The sequence below is a fragment of the Equus przewalskii genome, chromosome 6, assembly GCF_037783145.1.
Source record: "Equus przewalskii isolate Varuska chromosome 6, EquPr2, whole genome shotgun sequence".
In the NCBI taxonomy this organism is placed as follows: Eukaryota; Metazoa; Chordata; class Mammalia; order Perissodactyla; family Equidae; genus Equus; species Equus przewalskii.
Genome location: NC_091836.1, coordinates 98427747 through 98449330, shown reverse-complemented (window position 1 = coordinate 98449330; position 21584 = coordinate 98427747). Strand labels below are relative to the sequence as shown.

The 21584-nt window shown below is 39.7% G+C and overlaps 2 protein-coding genes across 11 annotated transcripts in view; one reads left to right on the top strand and one right to left on the bottom strand.

Annotated features, from left to right (window-relative positions):
* Positions 1 to 2740, top strand: part of CCDC73 (coiled-coil domain containing 73) — a 151570-nt gene extending 148830 nt beyond the window's left edge. For all 10 annotated transcript variants that reach the window (XM_070626591.1, XM_070626600.1, XM_070626598.1 and 7 more), the window contains one exon: positions 1888 to 2740. In XM_070626591.1, coding sequence (XP_070482692.1) covers positions 1888 to 2094 — 207 coding nt within the window. In that variant the 3' untranslated portion in view covers positions 2095 to 2740. The remainder of the gene's footprint in view (positions 1 to 1887) is intronic.
* EIF3M (eukaryotic translation initiation factor 3 subunit M) lies at positions 1089 to 18696 on the bottom strand. The gene is made up of 11 exons (XM_070626601.1): positions 18564 to 18696; positions 16893 to 17025; positions 15791 to 15929; positions 15366 to 15489; positions 15113 to 15207; positions 10322 to 10405; positions 9281 to 9380; positions 8573 to 8654; positions 4131 to 4274; positions 3158 to 3218; positions 1089 to 2696 (listed from the first exon to the last, which is right to left on the bottom strand). Exons 1-11 carry the CDS (start codon positions 18603 to 18605, stop codon positions 2576 to 2578), a joined length of 1125 nt encoding a protein of 374 aa, XP_070482702.1. The 5' UTR covers positions 18606 to 18696; the 3' UTR covers positions 1089 to 2575.
* Positions 18697 to 21584: the final 2888 nt, after the last annotated feature.

The window sequence follows — 21584 nt, the reverse complement described above, 5'->3', positions numbered from 1 at the left end:
GATGGACGATTTACACTCATTTTGGCCCTGTGAGCTAAATGAGTTATGTTGAACACACTTATATGCCAGACATTATCAGAAATAGACATTTATACATATTTTTATCCATTACCAGTTACTCTTTACAACAGTAGTTACAAAAAGCATTTTGTAACTAAAAGGAGCTGATGAGAAAACTGAGGCCCACAAAAGTCAAGTGACTTGCCTGAGGTCTCATGGTGGTCCCATGCTGATACTTGTTTTCACCTCTATGATTTCATAAGCACACAGCAATCAGACAGACAGATATGAGCACAAGATCACCCGAAGGATCAGGGGCTAAGACTTTGAGGGGATGGTGGCTGACTGTAGAATTCTCAAGAGCCACACAGAGCAGTCCAAAAGGAGTAATTCTTAGGGAACTGAGATTAAATGTAAACACTTGAGCCCATTTAAAAAATTACTACTAGATAATCTCACTTGGAAAACGACATTCTTAGCAATATGTCACTCTTACCAGTGAAACCAGAAAAGAGTTTAATGTAAGACAGTACTCAAAGATCTTCACAAAGATTTATAAACAAATGATATTCCTAACAGTCTAATTTAAACAGCAAATGTTTTCTAACAACTTTAAATGTCCAACAAATATATTCAATTACAGAACATGTCAGAGCCATGTTTTTAAGACTTTTAGAAATAGAGGGAAATGCTAAAAATGTTTTTAACACAGCATAGATGATATATGATTCAATTTTTTTGAGAAAGTGTGTGTGTCTGTGTGTGTGTGTGTGTGTATATATATATATATATATATATATTAAATATCCTGGTCTCTTCTATATATAGAAGAGACCAGGATATTTAATCAAAATGTTTAGTGGTGGTTGATATCTTGGGTAATTTTAATGCAATTCTTATTCTGTTGCATATTTCTAAAATATATTCACTTTTAACAGAAGATTTTATCTGGGAATGTATCTCAGAAAATCATGAAAGACTTTTTTTCAAGAAATTAACTTACTTTTGATAGAGATAAATTAGAAATCAATGTTCAATAATAAATTATCACACATCCATAAAAGGAAGTATTTTGCAGCCACTGACAATTGTTTGTAAGAAATTTTAATGACCTAGAAAACAGCTCACACAAGGAAAAGCCAAGATATGAAATTCTACAGAATGAGTATATATGCTAAAAATAGAAAAAAGCGACTAGCAGCAAACAATAACAAAATGTTGACAGGTCTCTCTGGATAGTGGATTACTAGTAAGTTTTAGTTTCTTTATACTTTTCTCCATTTTCTAAATTTTATCATCAGAAAAGAAACCTTGAAATGAAAAAACAACACAGTATTTTAAGTATGACCCAATGCAGTGCCTTGGAAACATGCCAACTTCCAAATACCTCATTGTTCTTCCTGTTTCTCCAACAATGCTACTCTGAAGCATGAGCGGAAACATGAAGTAAAAGGTAGTTTTTATGTGGCAGTTTACTTCCGTTAGCATTTTTAGTTTTCCCCTGGCTCTGACAGAAGATACAAAACATAGACATGTTTGGGAAGGGAAGGGAGTAGAAGACAAAACAGATTTTTATCTGCACTGTTTAAATATCTTTTCTTTCAATGTAAGCTCAAGACCTTTTAGAAAAATGTTTGTGGTATCCCTGGAATATATTAGGGATCTTGAATAGCTACTAAATAAACCTACAAATTCAATTCACATTTTATAGTTTTTTGGTGCCAAAATTACTAAGATAGTTGTTGGGAATTAGCCAAGAAAATGGTGGCTTTATCACATACTCATACTTACAAAGGCTTAAGGATTTTCTTTAAACTCTTTTGGTTGATGACTATTTTAGAAAGTGAGTAATAATTTCAATGGTAAAACAAGTTTGATCTTTCCTAGGTGAAAACAAAGCCTCTGAAATCAACTCTGCTACAAAGCCATTTCCAGGCAATCAAGATTAAAGATACTGATTCTGCTAGTGAAGATGACTGGCAGAGCTTGATAACAAATCAAATAAACAAAATAGAAAAGTTCCTAAGCTTAGAAAACGAAAACCAACCTAAAAAAAGAAAAGCAGAAGAGATGTTGGAAAAAACAACAGATTAAAATAATGCTTTGATAAATGCTTTCAGTGGTGAACTGATTTAATAGAAATACTGATGTGGTTTTGACTAGAAAATGACTTTTACATCCTAAGCTTTACATGTGTACTTACTGTTCCAGCTTTTTCTGATGTAAGAATTATATTACTATGTTTTCACTCAGCAAATGCTTCATTTAAGATAGCTAAGATGACAAAGTTTGCTGTTAGCATCTAATACCCCTTAATTAAATGTCTTTCCTCCATATAGCCTTTCATCAGAGTTCTTTTTGTACCTTCAAAACCTTTCCTTACAGAATACAACTTACCTATTATACAAGATAGACACTGACCCCTCTGTAATTTATTACTTTGTATCCTCTGAAGACTGACTTCTTTTAAATTTGAGACAATAAATGTCCAGAATGTAGTCAAATTTCAGTTTATAATGTTTTACTATGATTTAGATCTTTTTCCAAAAGGAACAAAATGATATAGCATAAAGATTCAGGTATCAGAAAGACTCAAAAGGCTGTTTTTCACTTTGTTCAAGTTTTGTTTCCAGGCATTAAGTGTGTCATACAGTTGTTGCCATTGCTGTTTTCCAAATGTCCGATGTGTGCTATGACTAAAAAATTGAGAAATTAAAAACAAAGTTACTAGTCAACCTTCTATCCTCTGGTATTCTTTCACAATGCTACACTCTTGTATCTAGTTAAAAGCAAGGTTAAATATACATAAAAGACATAATTTAGAATTTTAAAAGAAGAATTAGAAGCTTATGTTTTGTAAAAATCTTTACCATATTGGTCTCAAACCTTCTATTTACCCGAACTACATAAACCAGACACAAAAGTCATTAGTATTCCAGCCAATGCTAAGCCATTAAATGAAATGTGCTGGAAAATAGGACTCTTTCATTAAATAAGCTAATCACATTCAGTCTGAACTTTAATAAAATTATGATAAATAGTTGCTATTTACAGTCAACTGATAAGAATACCACCTTGGTTCTCTAAACATTTAAGTGAAATAATCAGAAAAAACTAAATTGTCTACAAAATGCTGCAAAGTATTAAAATGTCTTACCTGACAACAACTTTTCTCTGGGTCTGATCAATTTTGCAATAGACCATCTTAGTTCTTACCGCTGAAAAAAGATGTTTTACAAGATGTGTTACATGGAAAATTCCCAAGAAAAACAGGCTAATATATAGGTGTTTCTAAAGAAACTGACCAAGTAGCAGTTTTCTAATATTTTACAAACTAGCTCTTTGAATCTAATAACAAGCACAGCAATATGATTTAACCAAGAGGAAGGTCATATATTGTCCTCTGACTGCTGGGCCAGTCTATCTAAATATCACACAGTTTTCATGAAGAATTCCAGGTGTTCTCCCCTACAATCACATATGGAAAGGAAAACTAGTTTCCTAATAAGGTATTACTTCTTTATAGGACTATTTGAGACTTAGAACATTAGAAAGAAACCATGTCAACGGTTCTATACATTTTATTAATCTTAATTAAATCTATCCAACTTTCAAACATAAAAAGCTCAGAAAAAATTCCTGATTATCAGTTAAATCACCTTATAACGCAAATGTTGGGGAAGAAAGTTGTTTCTAGGCCAATCATAAAAACTGATAATGATTAATGTTTGCAGATCATTTACTACATGCAGGCACTGGGCTAAGTACTTCATTTAATCCTCACAACCACAAATTAACCCCCACATCCCTTTTTCACAGGAGAAGACCTGGTCTCAAACCCAAGTCTGACACTAAAACCTAGGTGCTTAACTACTATGGTTTACTGCCTAAAGGGCTTTGTTCTATATGATTTCAAGGGACAGAACATACACCCAAAAGCCCACAGTGATTTATAATTCCATTGAATTTTCACTCCATTACAAATATAATCTGCAGAACTACTAAACATACACATTTGCTACAAAAGAATCCAGCTTTGTTGGCATAAGGCTCATTTTCAAGATTAAAACTCTTCTGTTCCATAGGGTAGAAGAGAAACTCTAGAAAAGAAAGCATTCTAATTGTCTTACCATCAATAACAAATGCTTCAACATCATCAGCTCCGATCTGAAGTTCCTGCTGCATTGTGTCGAAAGAAATTTCTTTATTTTCCACTGCCATTCCCATAAAAGTAAGCAGTCTCATTTTTGCCATGTTCTGTTCATGTAACAGACCTGAATAACACAAAAGTCAAGCCTGGTGAGTATACATGCTAATAAAAGACCCGCACGTTACAACTCGTGTAAATGTGGAAATCACTCTTTGAGCACTGTTTACAGAGGAATTTTGATAAAGCCACTTATGTTTGCAAACCATAAACTGACCCCTAATTAAACTATGGAGTGTTTCAAATCATTTCTCTAGAACTACATTTCTTCATTACTATAGTCCCACAGGTGATAGGTTCAAAGAATGGCCTATAAAACAGTATTTTTAGGCCCTAAACATTTCGTACATCTTTCACGTTTTATATTTATACATTTTAGCAGATAAAATGTACAAAGTACATTTCATAAGAACATTTTTATTTAACTGAATTACTGAAGCTTACTTTTACTAATAGATCTCCAGTGAAACACAGAATTCCTTATTTACTTACTATTTGTTCTGTGTCAGTATTACTGGTAAAGTTTAAAAACACTTTCATATACAATCAGTTACAAAAGCACTGCGTTTCCCTTCAGGTAACTCTGGATTAAAATGATTTGTGCTATGGGGGCCAGCCCTGGGGCATAGTGGTCAAGTCCAGTGCGCTCTGCTTTGCCATCTGGGTTTGCATCTCAGGCACAGACCTACACCACTCATCAGCCATGCTGTGGCGGCATCCCACATACAAAACAGAGGAAGACTGGCACAGATGTTAGCTCAGGGCTAATCTTCCTCAAGCAAGAAAAAGAAAAAGAAAAAAGATTAGTACTAGATAAATAATACCATTAACAGTGGTACTTGTTATTTATAAGGCAAAAGTAGAAAACTGTACAAATAATGCAAACTTTGCCTTCTGATTTGTAATGAACCATGCTATTAGAATTACTCAGATCTAAATTGTTAGACCTAAAAGGAAACTTAAACTACCTTGTCCTGATCCTTTCACTTTAAAACACAATAAAACTGAAGAGCAAAGAAGACTCAGTGAGAAAGTGGGAGTACTAGGCCTAGAAAATAGGTTCATTTATAAAATAAATGACTAGAAATACAAATAAATACAAATCCTGAATATCCAAATTATTACCCATTCCTAAGTAGAAGCTGAATTATAACACATTATACATATTGATTCAATGCTAACTTATTAAAGTTTCTAATAATCTAGCATCACATGGTCCTTTTCTCTGAACTTTCAAATTATGTAAACTCAAATGATTGATCACATGCCCTCTAATAATTAAGAGATTACGTCTGTAGTGTTAAAGTTCTAAGCCTTCCATGAATAAATGTGAAATTTAAAACATATATTAGCAGAAGACTAGGGAAGCCCATTAATATAGGACATAATCATCTGTTAATTACCTATAATTATGATGCAGGCTTTCTATCTGGCACAGATTCAACAAAAACATGCTCATCATAACTCAAATGAATGAGGTACCCAAGTAAGGACTGCTACTCTGATTTAATGGAAATCTACAAGCATCAAAAAATCAATTAGTGCACATTAACCCTAATTAACAAATGCAAATTAGATACTGATTAACTTTCTGAAGCAAGAAGGTAGCAACTGGATCACACCAGATGACATCGGGACATGTAGGGCAATTCAGTTGACACAAGATAATGCTACCACTGGCCCAAGTTGTCACTGTTAATAAAACAATGTGTTTTGATAAACCGATGACACCTGTGGAATCTATACATTGGTAACTATACTTTCAGATGTAATAAATAATACATCTAAAACCAAAAGTATACACATTTAAACAGCTGTTGTCCCCAAAGCATGTTTTATAAGCAAATTTCTAATAAAAGATTGCTAATTTGCATAGATGTTCAAGAAACAAAACACAGAACAGGGAATCTGACTTCCAGTTGGCACAATAAATTAGGAATATTATGTTTTTCCTATCCCAGAGAACAAATACTAAAGATTTTTTTCCTCAATATTTGCAAATACAAGAAAATTCCTTAACATTTCCAGTTCTACAGGCAGATACAGTTCTATTTCAATATGATAAAATGATGGAAACTCCTATAATTTCTAAGATCTAATTAAAAATGTCCTTGAAATTAAATTTATTTTACTGCTACTCTTTGAGTATTACAAGCTTACCATAAATCAAAATACTTATCAGAGGAATGAAGATTCTTTCTAGAATGAATTATGTAAAACCATTATCTATCTTACATGTGGAAACCTGCATTTAAAAACATTTCAAATTGATGTTTAAAGTCACTACTTTAAAACAAAGAACCAAACTTAAAGCCTTGAGGACTCTTGTTCTCAAAATCAAACTATTAAACCCGTGAAGCAGGAGTTAAAGACTTGCAGGAAGCTGTGCTTTGTTTTATGAAAGTAGAACATTACCTTCAAAGAGGAAGTCACAGTGTTCTGTGTCATATTTCAATTTTAAAGTTATAAAAAAATCTAATTTTATGGAAACATTTATTCATTACTAATATGTCAAAACCTTAATGCAGTAATAAAAAAATGTGCATCATTGAGCAATTTCTGCATTGTCACTGACCCCTGTCTTAAAGTGCTGCAATATAGGAAACGTAATTTTAATGCACGCAATAGCTTATGAACCAGTGCTCCTTTGAAACAGTCAATTACACATCAATGGGGGAGTGTCAAAGTGTTAATTACTACTCCTTTTTCCTTGGTGCGTAAATAAAGAGGTTGCTGACATTAACATTCCATCACATAGCTTCATGCCACAAAACAAATTAACTGGGACAGAATGCGGTTTTCTGGGTCTAGTGCACCTGGCAAGGCATTCTACACAAACACACTTGCATCTCCTTTATCTCAGTGTATTTCAAATGCCTTATTATGTTCACAATAATTCCATCTTCCCCAATTCCAATGGCCGCACAAAATTTACAGGTGACAGGAATTAATGATTACCAAATTGAGGACTAATAGTATAATCAAAGTAGATTATAAATGTATTCTTTATCTACACCTCAACCAAGAAGACTAACAATTCAAATTTAATATGGAAAATACAACCAACCTCTAATGTATTTTGATTACTGCCTAGTAGGAAAACAAAGCACTTTAGTTTCATATTTGACTTCACTCTCAAAAAACTTTTTTTAGAACAATTCAAACCTGTTCAACTATAGATTTTCTATGTGCTCTGGAAGGAAAATACTCAATATAAGGAGTTTGTTCAATGAGGATAAGTAAGACTCAGTTCAATTTAGCAAACATTCACCGAGCTCTGATGCTCTAGAAAGAAAACTCAAAGACAAAAATCACAAAGCTAAGACTTACTGCGCTGTCTGCAGCAGACTGTAGTGAGGGAAGTTGCTCCTATCACGTAAAATCACTACAACTCCATTTCTAATTCCATCTACAGCTTCACTTGGATCTGCTTAGCAATACTGTATACTTCTATAATTTGTTAATGGGGGAAGGGAGGGGCACCAAGCAGAAAATACTGTATTAGAGGGAAAAAAACTATTTCTGTTACAGTTACATGACTATGGCTTAAAAAAAAAAAAGCACCACAAATATAAATCATGCATCTAAGGAATAAGGCCTTTTACAAAGAAACAATTTTATTTTAAACAATAATGTTTAGCTTAATAAAAGTACCTTTAATCATCCAATTTTGTCAACTCTTAAAATGAGTACAGGGGTGACTGTGTAATGACGTTTTGGTCAACAATGGGCCGCAGAGACAAAGGTGGTCCCATGACATCAGTACCATATAGCCTAGGTGTGCTGTAGGCTGTAGCACCTAGGTCTGTTAAGTGTGCACCACAATGTTCACACAACGACAAAATCGCCTAACAACGCGTTCTCAGAACACATTCCTGTCATTAAGCAACTGTACTTCCAAAAATCTCCATTATGATCAAAGTAATGGTGATCCTTTAAGGTGCTTTTCTGCTCCATCCCCCATTCCGAAGTTTTAAAGACACAACATATCAATGGAATTATTTCTATCCAAATCCCTTCTCAGCACCTGCTTCTTGCTAGAACTTTACCTCGAGAATCATGTAGAGCAGAGCTGGCAGGGCCTGAAGTCAAGAAGCTCTTACACAGGGGAAAAATGCCCAGGTTTTCTGACTCCTAGCTTCATGCTTTCCATCACAAACACTCCCTCCAATACCCTCTTGGGTTCATTCTGAGTCATCTTTTTGATTGTCTGCCTGTGTCTGCTGCTGTGCCATCATACACCGGTCAGGGTAATCTATACACAAGGCCACAACTGTGTTTGCTGTACCCCCCAGTACGTGATAGTTCTGGAGGAGCACGACCCCGCCCTCTCTGCCCCTCCAAAGAAGAAACCCCACAACTTACCAAGTGAGTCAATGAAGTCCTTATTATTCTGATAAAACTTGACATATGAGGCCAATTTAGCACTCACGAAAATGGTTAAAAGCTATACAGATAGACACAAAAAAATAAACATACCATATTCAATACAGAATTAATATTTACACTCAAGACATTTTTAAGACAGTGACTCTGGGCAATAAAACTCTCTACATTTCTTTCATTGCAGAAATTTCAATCTGTTTGCTCAAATCATCATCTAAACCATTTGCTTTCACAAGACTGACTTAGATCACAGAGTCAGTAAATACAGTGAGTTCTAAATGATCTACTCCAAAAGATGGTGGTAATGGCATAGTACAAAAGGAAAGTCATCCAAAATCTATTTAGGTTGGCACTTGAAAAGTGCATTCATGTGTTTTTAAATATCAGATTTAGCTTCCTCACTGGGGCTAGCTAACACTACACACTCAAGTGGAATCTGTACTAAGTTCCTAACGGCCAGGCAGGCATGCAGATGAAGGCAAGGGAGACAGAACGAGCGTGTGTCCAGTGGCTGGAGAAAAGGTCGCCCTAAGTTTCAGTCTGTTTCTGATACAAAAAGAACAAACAGTTCTCTTTCCAGATCTCTCTAATAGTCATGTTCATTAACACAAAGAAAAAAGAGTTCCCCTTTAGTATGTTAGATTTAGGAAAAGAGAACATTTCTCACATTAAGGATAAACTACTTACATCATGAATGAGCTCGCCTTCCAAAAACTTGACAGGTTTCAAAGTAAGAAGATGGTCAAAAAGAAATGCATTTGGATCTTTCAGTGCTCGTACAATACACCTTAATTGGAAAACAAAAATCCAAGCTCAGTCTTGAAATTCAGGTAATTTTCAGACTGCAAAATACATTTAATTCAGTAAAATATCTAAGAGTTCAATATACACAACATAAAAAAAAGCTATGGATTGGAATTGAAACAAGCCAATAAATCAATTTACCAGATATATCTGCTTTAACAAAATAACAAAATAGCTGTAGACAAAAACATAGCTGGAGAGAAAGCACCACCAAAGGAATCAAAGAACAAAGACAACAGCAGCAGCATCTAGAATGCACCAGATACGGAGGTGAGCGCTCACCCGCACCATCTCATTTAACCCGCAGACACCCAGACACACAGTATTACCATGCTCTAGAAGTTTACTAGTGATGAAGCTCAGAGAGAACTTGCCCAATACGTGCTAATTAAGTGGTGCAGGTGAACACAGGCAGTCTGACCAGAGTCAAAGATCTTGTCCTCTCACTACCCTTTCTACCAAACCCTGTCATGGACAGTTCCCCGTGAAGCCATAACCCTAAAGAAGTTACCATAATTTCCATTTCACAGATTTAAAAAACTGATTCTACTCTTATTGTTACTAAGTAGACCTGGGACTGTTTGAAGACATTATTCTCATTAGCAATGGGCTAATTTTGAGCAAGCCCCCACTGTTCTTCATCTACACACCTTAACACTACGGTAAAACCAACCCGAGATCAGGGTCTGCCTCACGTTGGCATTATCACCCCGTACCAGCAATACCTCAAACGGTAAACACATTATGGCTATTTCACAGGCTCTACGGTTCTTCGAGTATCAAATCCTGAGTTTTAATATCCATCTCAAAACCACCACAGAGCACACAGCATCAAATGGCTTTGGATCACTGGTGGACGTGAGCACAACTTCAGCTCTCTGAATGAATACTCAGCTGTCATTAGCAAAGCGCATTTAACGTTACCTGTGGGCATCAACTCGAGCCTGGGAAGCATTGTCCTCCGTGTAACTTCCTAGCAATTCCACCATGACTTTTGAAGCGGCATCACTAAAAAGAAATACTGCTTTAGGAATTTCAGAATATCATTATTACCTTTGATTCATTCAAAAACATTACACTAAGTGTCCAGTACTGTGCTAATGATATATCCAACGGTGACCAACAGAGACATGGTCCCTGCTCTATGGGAAAAGTCATGGAACTTTCCTTCCAGTAGGAAAGACAGATAACTAAGGAAATAAATCAACCAACAGCAAGCACCATGAAGGATGGTGAGGTAACAGAGTTACAAGAGCAGAGACTGGAAAGAGAAGGTTATTTCAGAGAACCAGCAAGGAAAGTGTCTCTCTGAAGAAATGGCATGGGGCTGAGATCTAAAGGATGTAACACAACCAGCCATGAAAAGTGCTGGGGGTGGAAGGTGGGGGCTGGACTGCTGTCCAGGCAGACGGAAGACCAGGTACAAAGACTCGAGGTGGGAGAAAAGTTGTGTGTCCCCAAAACTGTTAGGACAGTGCAGCTGAAGCTGAACCAACACCAAATAGTTACATAACTTCACTAAAGATATCTCTCCAATTAAATTATCCTTAAAGTTATGTAACCAACTTTAACTGTAACAAAAAGCACAAAGTAATTAAAACTCATTCAATTTGAACTCTTAGAAAATGTTTATTTTCACCCTTCATTTCTTCCTTTAAACTGATGAATCTTCAGCTAGTTATAGAAAGCTTTGCTAAGTAAGAGACAGGTTTTTTTTTCTTTTTCTAAGAATAGTTTTTTTCCCCCATATCTGGATTCAACCCAGGTAAAATCAGTAAGAGCCCTACCACTTATTTTAAAAACTTAAAGTTTTCTAAAACTTACTACAAAACTAAGGTTTACCAAAATGTATAAATATAATTATAGGAGTGGTAATACAGTATAGTGATACAACTAAGAATTCAAAGAAAAATTTTAAAGGAAAACTATGTTTTACTCATTGTTAATTACTTTGTGTCACACGTCAAGCACAGGTTCATTTCATTCTCCAGTTTTAGCAGCCACAGTATACTTTAATCTAGTTCCTCTTATCAGCTAAAGAAATCCGAATTCACAAAGATCAGATAAAATAACCCACGTAAAGTGCGCAGTATCTGACAGATAAGGGCTCAAGAAAACGTTCACAATTCTCTCTCATCAACCACCAATATAAACAAAGTCATTAAGAAGTACCTATAAACCTAAGAATTCTTGCTCAAAGGGCAAGGCCAATCTCAGAATTCAATTTAGAAGCAGGAAAAAAACCATACATTTTCTGTGTAGTAGGCAAAAACCAAATCTTAAGATTTAAATCAGCAGCATGACAGAAATTTCGTGTTTATATAACCATCCTTGTCTAGTTCCCTAAGTGAGGGCAGCATTTATCCATTCACGTGCCCAACCCCTTGGGAAGATGATGGCTGACAGACAGGTTCCTGGTCTTCACTGAGCCTATGTCACAGACATCTTAACAAATGGTGCCAGGGGCCACGACAAAGGCAGAGGGTGCTGTGAAAGGCAGGCATCAACCTTAAGATGGGAGGAAAGTTTCAGGCAGAGAAGCAGCTGGGCGTAGGTCTAGACCAAGGGGAGGCACACATTCTAAAAAGGGCCTAACTATTTTAGGCTTTGCAGGCCCTCTGGTCTCTGCTGCAACTACTCAAGTCTTGGCAAAGGCAGACAGACAATACGTAAATAAGTAAGCATGGCTGTGTTCCAACAAAATTTTACGGACGCTGAAATGTGAATTTCATGTAATGTTCATGTCACAAAATATTCTTCCTTTGATTTTTTCCTCAGTCATGTAAAAATTCAAAAACCATTCTTAGCTTGTGGGCCATACAGAACAGGTGCCGGCTGCTGCTCTAGACTTGAAGAGCACAGTGCTTCTGCAGTGACAGAGGTTCACTGTGTCCTGATGTGACAATCCAGAGGAAGGGTACGTGTGAGCGAGCAACAGAAACGGAGGGAGGGAATACCCATACAAACAAAGCAAAGTTTTGTAGTTTGTCACTGCACCACACAGAAACAGCAAGATGAAGATCAGCACATTCACAGGCCTGTGCTACAGCAGCAGGGAGGGTCCATGTCAGAAAGCTACTTAATGCCACACTCAGAATTCTGTACTGTGTCCTGAAGAAAATGAAAACCTAACAAATGACACGCTGAAACTTTTGTTTCACAAAATCATTGTGGTTGCAGATTGGAAAGAATAAACAGATCATTTTAAGATGTGTTGCTTGGAAACAGACTAATTTAGAGGGAGAAAATGATCAATTCATTTGGTCACATTGAGTTTCAGGCATGTATGGAGCACATTCAAGTAGAAACAGGTAAAAAGCAGTTAGACATTAAGACCTGAAGCTCAGGAGAGAAGCATGAGCTAGAGACATGGATTTTCCTTCAGGAAATGACAGAAGCCATGGGAAGAGATGACACGATCCAGGAGAGGAAACAGAAGGAGAAAAAGGTCCTCGGCCCAATTTTTGAGTAGTACCAGCATTTAAAGGAGCAGAGAGTCATTTACAAAGGTGTCTGAGAAGGAGCTGTGCAAGCAGTTGGAAAAAAACAAGGAGGGGTGTGTCGAGAGAAGTTTCTGCGAGGGAAGGGCTAACAGTCACATGCTGCTAAGGGGTCAAAGAAGACAGTGGTCATACAGTGACCACTAGACTGCATCTGTTCTTAAAAATGAAGGAAGTGACACTCAAATACTGGAAACTAATTTTCACAACATCAGAAAACTAGGAGAAAACCAGGGATCTTATACTTGCAAAATGTTTTAAAATATTTTATCTAAAAGCTGTTGGGAAGGGCATACACTCTAGTTCCATAAACCACTTCATATTGTTTTACACGTCTGCTTCTTGTAGCCACTGTTTTTGCACCATGTTTATATTTTAGAAACAGCCATTCATCCAACAAATATATATTGACTGCCTACCAGTGTCAAGACACTGCTCTAGTACTGAACCGAAGTCCCTGCCCTCGTGAAACTTACACTAATGCGGACAGATAGATAATAAACATTAAAATATAGTCTGTCTGTTAGTAATAAGTGCAATGGAGAAATAATACCAATGAGGAAAAAAGCCATTCAAGGCTGGGGGGATATGCTACACATACAGGCAGCCAGAGAAGGCCTTTCTGATGAGGTGACAACTGAGCAGATACAAAGAAGGGAGGGAGCCACGTGGCTACTTGGGAAGCAAGCGTTCCAGGAAGAAGTGCCAGTGCCAAGCCTCTGGAGCTGGCTTTGCCTTTCACTCTGAACAAAGCCACTGGAGGGTTCTGAGGAGAGGGACACCACGATCTGACCATCCATATGAAACAGAACGTTCCGGAAGCTGTATTAAGAACCGACTGTAAGGGGCCAGGCCCAAAATGGACTGGTCGAGAGTAAGAAAAATGTAAGAAAAAACAGTAGCTTAGACCACACGGTAGCAACAGAAGCAGGGAGAAGATGGCCTGACTTCAGAATTATCAGAGCTGACAGGACGGGCTGTTGAATAGACATGGGGTAGGAGACGAGAGAGAGAACCCCAGGTCTTATTTTTGAGCAACAGGAAATACAGAAATGGCATTTCTTGAGTTGGAGAAAACAGAAGGAAGAGCAGATTTAGAAGGAAAAATCAATGATTCACTTTTCCAGATGTCAAGTTTGAAATGCCTTTTGAACATCTGAATGGAGATGTTAAACAGGAATAGATATTTGCAGTCCAGAGGAGAAATACGGGAGACAAAGATGTGAAAATCACCAGCAGACATATGGCATGTAGAGGCCTGAGACCAACGATGGCAGGCAGGCAGAGGTGGCGCTCACCCAGGCGCCCTGGGAGCATCTGGACGTGCACAGGAGCTGCTACGACGGCTCTGACGACGGGAAAGCTCTGTGGCATTTGAGTAAGTGAGGCCACGGACGCTGAGTGTCCTGCAGTGAACCTAAGAGTCTAGCAACACAAAGAATCGTCCCACCCAAGATGCAATAGGCACTCAGCCTCCCTCACAATCAACATCATTTTATTTAACTTACTAATCTTGTTGATCCTCTGTCACGTATCAAACACCGCAGCACTGAAAGCCAGTATAAAAATTGTGCAATAAAACTAAACTGAAGACTGATTACTTTTTCTAAAAGTTTTTAACCATTACGGGAAGAGAGAAATTGAAAAGCTAGGTCAAAAAGGTAGGATTGTCTCTTAACACTAAGAACGGGGCCAAACCTCTCATTCAGTGGGCATCCTGAACTGGGTATAGAGAAGAATCAACACTTTGGGATGAAGTTGCTGGGCTAAATACAAGCCTTAGAACCCAAGGCCTTGCAGAAGCCCCATAGGTACTCATTTACCACAGTCTCTTGCAAGTTTCGCCTCAGGGGTACAGTCTATTACAGAACAAAGACACTTCCACTGCTTGGCCCTCACCACCATTAAGCAAAAGTGGCGGCACTCCTGAGCTAGGACGCCAAGCACCATTAAACAACTCAGTCTAATCTTACACACAGCTTTGGGATTAACAGTTGTTACCATTTTTAGAACAAGAGCAAGTTTTGCTTTTCAAAAAGTTTAAAGATGGGGAGAAACTATTTTAAACTTTGCAATTATCTTAACTCAGTAGGCAGAATTTACAGGAATAGATTTATAGCAGCCCCGTGGAGAACTAAGGAGAGAATCAGTCACCCTGCTTGTCTTTAAACACAGCCTCCACCCCTTAGGGTGCCTGCTCATTAATTCTGAATACCTTTTCTTACAATCCACAAGCGCCTCATAAAGGAGCCTTAAAAGGGTGTGTTTCTTTTCAGTAGTGAGGTTCCAGTCAGAAATCCATTTTCTAACCTACGATGAGATTGACAAAAAGAGGAAATTTAGTGACAGAGCTGAACATATTTTCACAATTTAACAGATTATATTTAGAACACACATTTGCTACTTATTTTAGTCATGATATAAAAGTGCACCTTTTAGAAGCAGAATAAGTATTCCACATAACTCACTTGATCCAGCTCAGTTGGAATATACTGGATGGCCCCACAAGATGCTGCCACTTTAATGAGGCTGCAGTAGACTGTGTATCGCACAGGAGTATTCTTATCCATCCCATGGAAAAGGTTGCTTAGCCTGATTAACAAACAAACAATAAAACAATTTTTGAGATCAGTAACTATGGTGATTAATTTGAGCTTATCTGTTCTCACAACAAACCTGAGACAAATACTATTAATAACTTCACATTACAAACACGTTCGTTACAAGGAGAGAACTGGGGTACAGAAAGGTTAAGTGACTTGTCCAAGATCACACAGCTAATAAGAGCCATAGTAGACAGTCGAGTTCCAGAATTCTTGCTTTTAACCATTAAATGACAGTGACATGAAAAGAACCCCTTGAAAAACTGAACCTCTTTCAATTCTTAACTTACAATTGCAGTCTCAGAGAGGGGCGTTCACCTTCCCGAAACTTGACCAGCTTTTCACACAGGCTTTCAATCAGAGCTTCTTGCTTATCTGGTTCCAGGATCAACAGGAGGGATACCACGCTGTTCATCACACTTTCAACATCTACCCATAAGTGCAAAACACAACAGAGATACTATAAGACTTAATGTCTTATAGTTGAATTACTTGAATACATATTTCCAGTGTTTTAAAACACCAAAGACCATTAAACAGAAACAGCTCAGAAAGATGTAATCCAGCTGCTGTAAACCAGTTCTAGAGGACACTCTTCCCTCAACAGTGTGCAGAGTACTAAGAACACGGTACACGCAAACTCAAACTAAACCAGGTCTGCTGTACAACTGACGTTCAAAAAGCAAGTTATACATTTTATTAAAGAAGAAGGAAATTATTACCTAAGATTTTGTTTTCAACTAGTAAAACTAGTTAAAGAGTGATTTACAAGTTTATATATACACTTTCAATTTTTACTAGCAAGACATTCAATTATTTGGAAGTTACTGGTTAGGTCTTAGACTAGGATGCTTTCTCAACTTAAAAAAACTCTGTACAAATAGGAAACTATTTAGAAATAAAATCTGTCAACTTTCTGGTTGGGTCACTAACTTTCAAATCTAAGATATCAATCACATGCCAAGTTTAATCTCAAATCTTAACTAGAGATTTCAGGACTCACAATTTTCAAGATTTTTCATTTTATCTCAATAAACAATCAGCCAAATAATTAAACAGCTTTTAGATTACCTGACATTATATCCCATTAGATACTAATCTAAACCTTCTAAAAAGGAAAGAAGAGCTTCATTTCTTTCCTTCAGTTTATTCTGAAATTAACAGTATTTAGCGTGTGCAACAACACAGCTGATGTAAAAAAGATGTTTTGTCAAAACAGGCTAACTTCATAGGTATAACAGATTAGAATAAACTGAAAGCACGTGCAATGATAAGATTAAACACAACAGGGCTTAAAAGTTCTAAGCTTTGAAACAAATGCAATTCACAAGAAAGCTTAAAAATTAGGTCCTTTAGATTAGTAAGAAATATTACAAAAAATTAAAAACAAACCTTTGTCATCTTCCTTCAGACATACATCACAGGCTTCAATAATCTGGGCTAAATCTACATGAAGTCCACCTTCGGAGTTCTCCTCTGAAATTTCCGCTCCCTTGGATTTCAGGTAAGCTCGAAGCTCAGCAGCCTGGTGAATCAAACAGGGTTGATATATACCTATGAAACCATGATCGACAAAACACGAGTCCTCAAGTCGTTCTGTTCTATTTCTGAAGAAACAGAACATAAATACTGAATTTAATAATGACTTTAACTTATGCTGAAGTGTCTCTCCCCGACCTCAGCCTCATCACAAGACCCAGTGGCTACACAGACCCACAGGGACCAGTGACATCCTGCCAGACTTACAGGATACAGCAAAAACTTCTCTAATATAACCTAAAGCCTTTTTCTGGGGTGGGGGCGGAACAGATCTGACTTGGTAAATTCAATTTGTTTTATTGTTGTTAAGCGTACATAAGACAGCTACATAAAAAAAGTCACAGGCATTACCTTGGCAAGAGAGTATTCATTTGTTAATTGAATATGTGAGAACCAGAGACAAACATTTTGGAAGACACAAAGATGAAAAGATGACACCTTTGAATGTTTCCTTGAATAAAATGTTTATATCAAATTGGAACTACTATGTAATTAATCTTTTAAAATGAAAATGCATATCTGGACCAGCAAGCACCTTTGGACCTATGAAAACAACTACAGCACTGCGCCCAGGTGTGCAGGCACTTCCTACTGTAATGCACATGTAATATTTAATAACCTCTTCTTTTGAGGGCCAAGTAGTCACAGCAGCCAAACAAGAATACAAATGGTATTTCAAACAATGAAATGAAGAACTGAAACAGACAGATGTAAAGATACCATTAGAAAATACACAGGTATCACATTTTCTAAACCCACAAGTAAGTCTGGCCACCTAAGAAAAATATTAACTCTGTAGATCTGATACTGCTACCCTTTCAAATAACACAGCGACTTCACGTCTGCGCTGGTACCACAAACAAGGTTTCGTTAAGACTGTCACCACATCCAGAGGACAAAAGTACCACTGCAAAGCCTCCTTCTCCAGGAAGGAAACATAACACGGTCCACAGAAAGGACATTTACTCAGTTTCTGCTGTGCAGACACAAGGCACCCTTCCTCAAGAACCATGCGATCGAATTTGTTGTTTTACCCGTCATCCTCGCAGGCCACACGCGGCCGCGGGGCGGTGCAAGCGAGGGACAGGCAGCCAGCACCCTCGGCTCCACTGCGTCACTGCCCACACAGGGAAGCCGGCCAAAGCGAAGCCCCGACGGCCCGGCGCCCGCGAGAAGCGACAGCGCCCCGGGCCCCGCCCGCGACTCTGCAGGCCGCCCGACCGCCGCCGGCTCAGCTCGACCCTCAGCTCCCGCCCGACGCGGCCCTGGGGACGAGAAGCGGCTGCGCGCCCGCACGGGAGCTCCAGCCGCGCGCCGGGTGACCCGGCCCCCGCACGACGGGGTCCCCGCCGCCCGCGGCCGCTCACAACCGCCCCGACCCTTCTCCCAACGCCGCGCCCGCCCGCGCCCGGAGCCCTGAGCCGTCCGTGACGCGGCCTGTAAGGGCCCGGCGATGCCCGGGAACGGCCCCGCCCTCACCCCAGGCCCCAGCGCCGCCCTGGGGCCGCGCGGCCGGGCGCACACCTGGTCCTCCTCACTGATGTCGATGAAGGCCGGGACGCTCATGGCGAAGGCCAGGCCGACGACGCTCCACTCACACACCACGCCGACCGGAAAAGGAGCTGGGCTGCGAGGCGGTGCCTCACAACCGCTTCCGGGTCACCTCGCGCGGGTCATGCGGGGCGGGGTCACCGGGACAGCGGGGGCCACGGGAGCCAATCCCAGCGCGCACTCTGACCGCGGCTGGGGGCGGGGCTGGGCCACGGGGGCCAATCCTGGCGCGCGCTCTGCTCCCCCCCCCCGGCCCCCCCGCGCCGCCGGCCGCGGCCCGTGACCTCTTCCGAGGCAGTGGTAGGGCCCGCGCGCGCCTCGTCGGCTTCTGCCCGCCACGGGCTAGGCCCCTTGGGTCAGGGATAACCGCTCGTGCCCGGAACAGGCGTTCCTCTCCGGCCACGCGCCCTCCACCGGCGGCCTCGGGCCGTCCCTGAGCCCCGGGATGCGCGTTGTCGCGAGCTCCACGGGTTTCCTCCGGGTTGTAATTTAGCCCCCTTCTCCGCCTTCGCGGCGCAGCAGCCGCAGGCAGTGTGCCCCGGGGGACGGCCTCTCCAGGAGAAGCCGCGGCCACGTCCCTGGCCCACCGCGCGCCGTCCCCGGGGTGGGGTGCGGAGGGCAGCCCGGCGGCGCGGGCGGCGCGGCCGGGGGTGGCTCCCCCTGGAAGTAGAGTCAGCTTTCCCTCGCGGCGGGCGACCGCGCCGATTGACGCCTGACGCCGCGGCGCGCGGGGGCGCAGGTGCGAAGCGCTCCTGCACGTGGCGGCGGGCCTGCGCGCGCGCCTTTCGGCGGGGGCCGCGGCCAGGTGGTGTCCGCGAGGCGGGGAGGGAACCAGGCTTGACGCGGCGGAGCGGGAGGCGCGTGGCCGGTAGGCAGGCGGGCGCGGGCGGCCGGAGGTGCGGAGAGAGCCTGGGGGCCCCGAGGGCAGGTGGAGTGTGCTGGGCGCTGGTCGGTAAACTGGCGAGGTTTACGGCACAGCAGATGCGGGGTGTGAGGAGAAAGGAACTCAAGGGGACGCTGAAGGTTTGGCCTAAATTCAACCCGACGTCCTCTAATATTCTGGGGTAGACCGTCTACTTGTAATTGCAAGTTTGTCTTTCATTTGAAAACAGGAGAAACACGAGGTCTTGATACACCCTGAGATGGCTGTTTAGGAAATTAAGTTTAAAAAAAAGAGAGAGGAAATTCAATAGTAGGGAAAAGGACAACCGTATTCTAATTCAAATTAAAAACACGAGATACCACTACACACTTACTATAAAAGCTAATTTTAAAAAACTGACATAGAATAATAAGGATGTGGAGCAACTAGAACGCTTATAAATTGCTAAGAGGGTAGTAAATTGCTAACGAATGCAAAATGGCAATGGTAATCAAGACAGTGTGGTATTGCCACCAAGATAGGTCCATCAAAGGAAGAGAATAGAAAGCTCAGAAATACACGTCAATTGATTTTTGACTAAGATGCAAAGGCAATTTAGTCTTTTAAACGTGGTGCTGGAACAATTCTATATCCATGTTTGAGAAAAATGAAACTGAATCCATACCTTCTGTATGGAAAAATTAACTTAAAATGAATCTTAGACTTAAATGTAAAATCTGAAACTATTAAACTTCTAGGAGAAAACATGGAAGAAAATTGCTATGATCTTGGGTTAGGCAAAGATTTTTTAGATACATCTCTGAAGGCGTGATCCATGAATGAAAATTAGTAGCAAATTGGACTTCCTAAAAGTTAAGAGCTTCTGCTCTGTAAATGACTGTTAAGAGAATGAAAAGACAAGCCACAGACTCGGAGAAAATATTGGCAAACCACACATCTGACAAACACTTGTATCCAGAATATATAAATGTATAAAACTCAATAATAAGAAAACAACCAACCCAATGAAAAAGTGGGCAAAAAATTTGAGCAGATTGCATGTCTGATAACTACAAGTAAAGACACCACCATTAGTTGTTAGGGAGATAAGAATTAAAACTACAATGAGATGCCACTATCTCCTTCCTCGAATGTCTAAAATGAAAAGACTACCAAATTTTGGCAGGTGTGTGTGGGACTGGGAAGGCTCATGCACTGCTGCTGTGAAAGTAAAATGGTACAATCACTTTGCAAAAGAGGTTTTGCAAAGTGGCAGAGGGGCAGTTTCTTACAAAGTCCAACATACACCTACCCCATGACCCAGCTATTCTACCCCTAAATCTTTACCCAAGAGAAATGAAAGTGTGTATCCATCAAAGACGTGTGCATGAATGTTCATTTGCAGCTTTTGAAATTTGCTAAGAGAGTAGTTCTTAAATATTCTCACCAGAAAGAAAGATAAGAGGTAAGTATGTGTGGTGATGGATGTGTTAACTTGATGGGGGGATCCTTTCACAATGTATACGTCTATCAAATCACCACGTTTACACTTTAAATATCTTAACAATTTTATTTGTCAACTATACCTCAATAAAGCTGAAAAATAGCTTTATTGAAATATAATTCCAATATCATAAAATTCGTGCTTTTAAAGTATACAATTCATTAGTTTTTAATGTATTTACAGAATTGTGCAACCGTTATCAGTATCTAATCAGTATCCAGAACATTTTCATCACCCCAAAAAGAAACCCTGTACTCCTTAGCTATCACCCCCCATCTCCCACCCTCTCAGGCCCTTAGCAACCACTACACTACTTTCTGTCTATGAATTTGTCTATTTTGGACATTTCATATAGATAGAATCATACAATATACGGCCTTCTGTGTCTGGCTTCTTTCGTTTAGCATAATGTTTTCAGGGTTGTGGCATATATCAGTCCTTCATTCCTTTTTATTGCTTAATAATATTCCATCGTTAGGAATACTCCACGTTTTGTTGATCCATTCATCAGTGGATGCCCATCTGGGTTTTCATTATTGCTGTTATGACTAATGCTTCTGTGAACATTCATACGCAAGATTTTGTGTGACCATATGTCTATATTTCTCTTAGGTATGTAAGTAGGAGT

Excerpts from the sequence above, each read along its gene's own strand:
- EIF3M (XM_070626601.1), bottom strand. The coding sequence starts at position 18,605 with ATGAGCGTCCCGGCCTTCATCGACATCAGTGAGGAGGACCAG. Across the intron at positions 17,026-18,563 it reads ACATCAGTGAGGAGGACCAG|GCTGCTGAGCTTCGAGCTTA; the intron begins GTGTGCGCCCGG and ends TTGATTCACCAG. Across the intron at positions 8,655-9,280 it reads AAGGCGAGCTCATTCATGAT|CTTTTAACCATTTTCGTGAG; the intron begins GTAAGTAGTTTA and ends CTATCTGTATAG.